Consider the following 2,482-nt stretch of genomic DNA (forward strand, 5'->3'; position numbering starts at 1 on the left):
CGCAGCCCCCAGCCCGGCCCGGCTGGCCGAAACCGGCAGCCCCGGGAAAAGCCGCGCCGGGGAAGCGCCGGCGGAGTCGCCGCCGGCCGCCACCGCTCCGAGCAGCAGCGACGCGGGGAAAAAAGCCCGTTTTCCCCCTCGCCGTCCCGAGCGCCCTAACTGCTGCCAGCGCCGCTCGCTCCTCGGCCCGGGGCACGGCAGCTCCCTCGCTCTGCGCTCGCTTTGGGGCAGAAATAGTGCCCTGCACACCGTCCCCCTCCTCGCTTGCTTCAGGCGATGCCTGGGGCAGCAGTTCTGGAGAAAGGGAGTCGGAACTGCCGGGAATTGGGGGTTCAGCCGGCTTTGCAGCGCGGTATTTGCATGCAGAGCAGGATTTGGCCGGGGCTCGGTGTCCTTTTAGCGCGGAGCTGGTACCATAAATCTCGGAGGGGGAAAGGGCGGAGAGAGCGCTCGCCGAACTGGGAAACCCAGAGAAAGAAAATGCAAGGAAGGGCACGCCGTGAGTGCCTCTGAGTTAAGTAAAAGCCCTTGTGTATTTTACATCTTTTTCTCATTAGAGGCAGCGCAGGTTGCAGCCTGTTCCAAGTTGCTTTCTTAGCTAATGTTTTCATTAGCGTTTCGATCAAAAGGAGCAGGACGCTTTGCACGGTGAGGACGAAACGTGCAATAAGCCATATTCCAGAGAGAGAGAGAGAGATCCCAATCTGTCTCGCTTTGACAGAAATGTCCTGCTCTGTGCTGCTTTTGTGCGAAGGCTCTGAACTTTGAATACAAACCGAAATCGAAAGCAGCTGCAAACATTGCGGCCCCGCTCCTCTCCCCGCCCCCGCCCCTAGCTGTCGGAACCGGGGTTTCGTGACGGGACTTACCCTAACCCTGGCCTCGGTGAGGTTGGTCCAGACAGCGATCTCCTCCCGGGTGGACATGTCCGGGTAGCGATTCCGCTGGAAAGTGGCCTCCAGCTCTTGCAGCTGCTGGCTCGTGAAATGAGTCCGCTGCCGCCGTTGCCTCTTCTTCTTGGAGGGGTCCTCGGATCCTGCATCCTCATTCTTGCTCTGCTGGCTCTTATCTTTCTCTGTGAAGGAAAAAAAAGAACGAGAGAAAAAAAAAAACCGGGCACTTCAGACTCAAACGCCTTTTCTCCAGCGACTGGGGGAGAGGGCTGTCCTGCACGGCGACGGATCCTCCCGGCCGCGGCAGGCAGGGTAATCATTAACTGCACGCGGCAGCCGCGCCGGCCGCCTGCGCCTCCAACCCGCGCATCCCGCGGCGCGCCGAAGCACCGCGCTGCTCCGCGGGCGCTCCTACAGCCCTGCACACCCCACAGACAGACCCGTTACGCAGGAATAGTTATCGGGGAGCTAGGTGCACGGAGCCGCCTAACCACATACCTATATACAGGTTATTCCCTATCTATGTACCAGTTATTCACCTATCCGTATACAAGTTATTCGTCTGTGTGCAAATTACTCGCCTATCGATGTGTATGTTATTCATCTATCCCATATATATATATATAATTTGCCTATCGATATATATGTTATTCACCTATCTATATATATCATTCACCTATGAATATACATGTTATTCGCCTAAATATATACATGTTATTCGCCTACCTATATACACATTATTCACCCGTCTATATGCAGGCTGTTCACCTATCTAGGCACATGTAATTATCTTTCTCTGCGTCGGCACACGGATCCCGCACGCGTAAAAACAAGCAGGGGGTCTCGGCTCCGGTTTGAGAGCCCTCCCGGGAGAGAGGGCGGTGGTGGCGGTGGCGGCGCAGGCCCGGCGGCCCCGGCCGGGGCTGCACGTCGGGGCCGCGGCGAGAGTCTCCCGACGCCGGGGCTCCCCGGCAGCCCCGGGCAGGCGGTCCCGGGCGGGCGCCGCGGCACGGCAGGGGCGGCGGGGCAAACGCGGGGCAGAGGGTCGCTGCTGCTCCCCCCTCTTACCTGCGGCCTCGGGGCTGGAGGTGTCGGAGATGGTGTGCACCTCCAGCCGGTGCTTGGCGGACTCCAAGGAGGAGCGAGCCTGCCCCGGCGCCAGCGCGGTAGCCATGGCCAGCGCGGGCTGGTGGTGGTGGCAAGATGATGAAGAGGAGGAGGAGGAAGGTGAGGAGGAGCACAGCTTATTCCCGGCTCCCAGGCGCTCCAGGCTTAACGGGTCTTTCATGCAGTTCATCGGCAAAAGGACGCCAAAGTCTACGTGCGCGCCTGGGGGGTTGATAGGAGAGTGTGTGCGTGTGTCTGTAGGTGTCGGTACGTATAGGTGTGGAGGCGCGGCGCCCCGTCCGCGGGCGCGGAGCAGCCCCGGCGCTCCCGGGGGGAGGCGCAGCGGCGGCGAGCGTCCCCCTTGTCACGGCCGCTGCGTGGGGAGCCGCGCCGGGCCGCGGGGGCGCAAGCGACGGCGACAAAACGCGGGCGAGCAGGTCCGGTCCCGCGGCGGCGGCACCGACACCGACACCGACACCGAC

General features: G+C 61.2%; 1 protein-coding gene across 2 annotated transcripts in view; it reads right to left on the reverse strand.

Moving 5' to 3' along the window:
- The window catches only part of PITX2 (paired like homeodomain 2), a 12,045-nt gene that overhangs the window by 2,245 nt on the left and 7,318 nt on the right, over positions 1 to 2,482 (reverse strand). The window contains exons 1-2 of one of the 2 annotated variants that reach the window (XM_026082587.1): positions 1,962 to 2,252; positions 870 to 1,075 (exon numbers count right to left, since the gene is read on the reverse strand). In XM_026082587.1, the coding sequence (XP_025938372.1) occupies positions 870 to 1,075; positions 1,962 to 2,190 (435 nt within the window). In that variant the 5' untranslated portion in view covers positions 2,191 to 2,252. Of the gene's footprint in view, positions 1 to 869; positions 1,076 to 1,961; positions 2,253 to 2,482 lie in introns of those variants that run through there. The other variant, XM_026082588.1, reaches the window with a different exon arrangement.

Source organism: Apteryx rowi, unplaced genomic scaffold (genome assembly GCF_003343035.1).
Source record: "Apteryx rowi isolate R43461 unplaced genomic scaffold, aptRow1 scaffold_582, whole genome shotgun sequence".
Classification (NCBI taxonomy): Eukaryota; Metazoa; Chordata; class Aves; order Apterygiformes; family Apterygidae; genus Apteryx; species Apteryx rowi.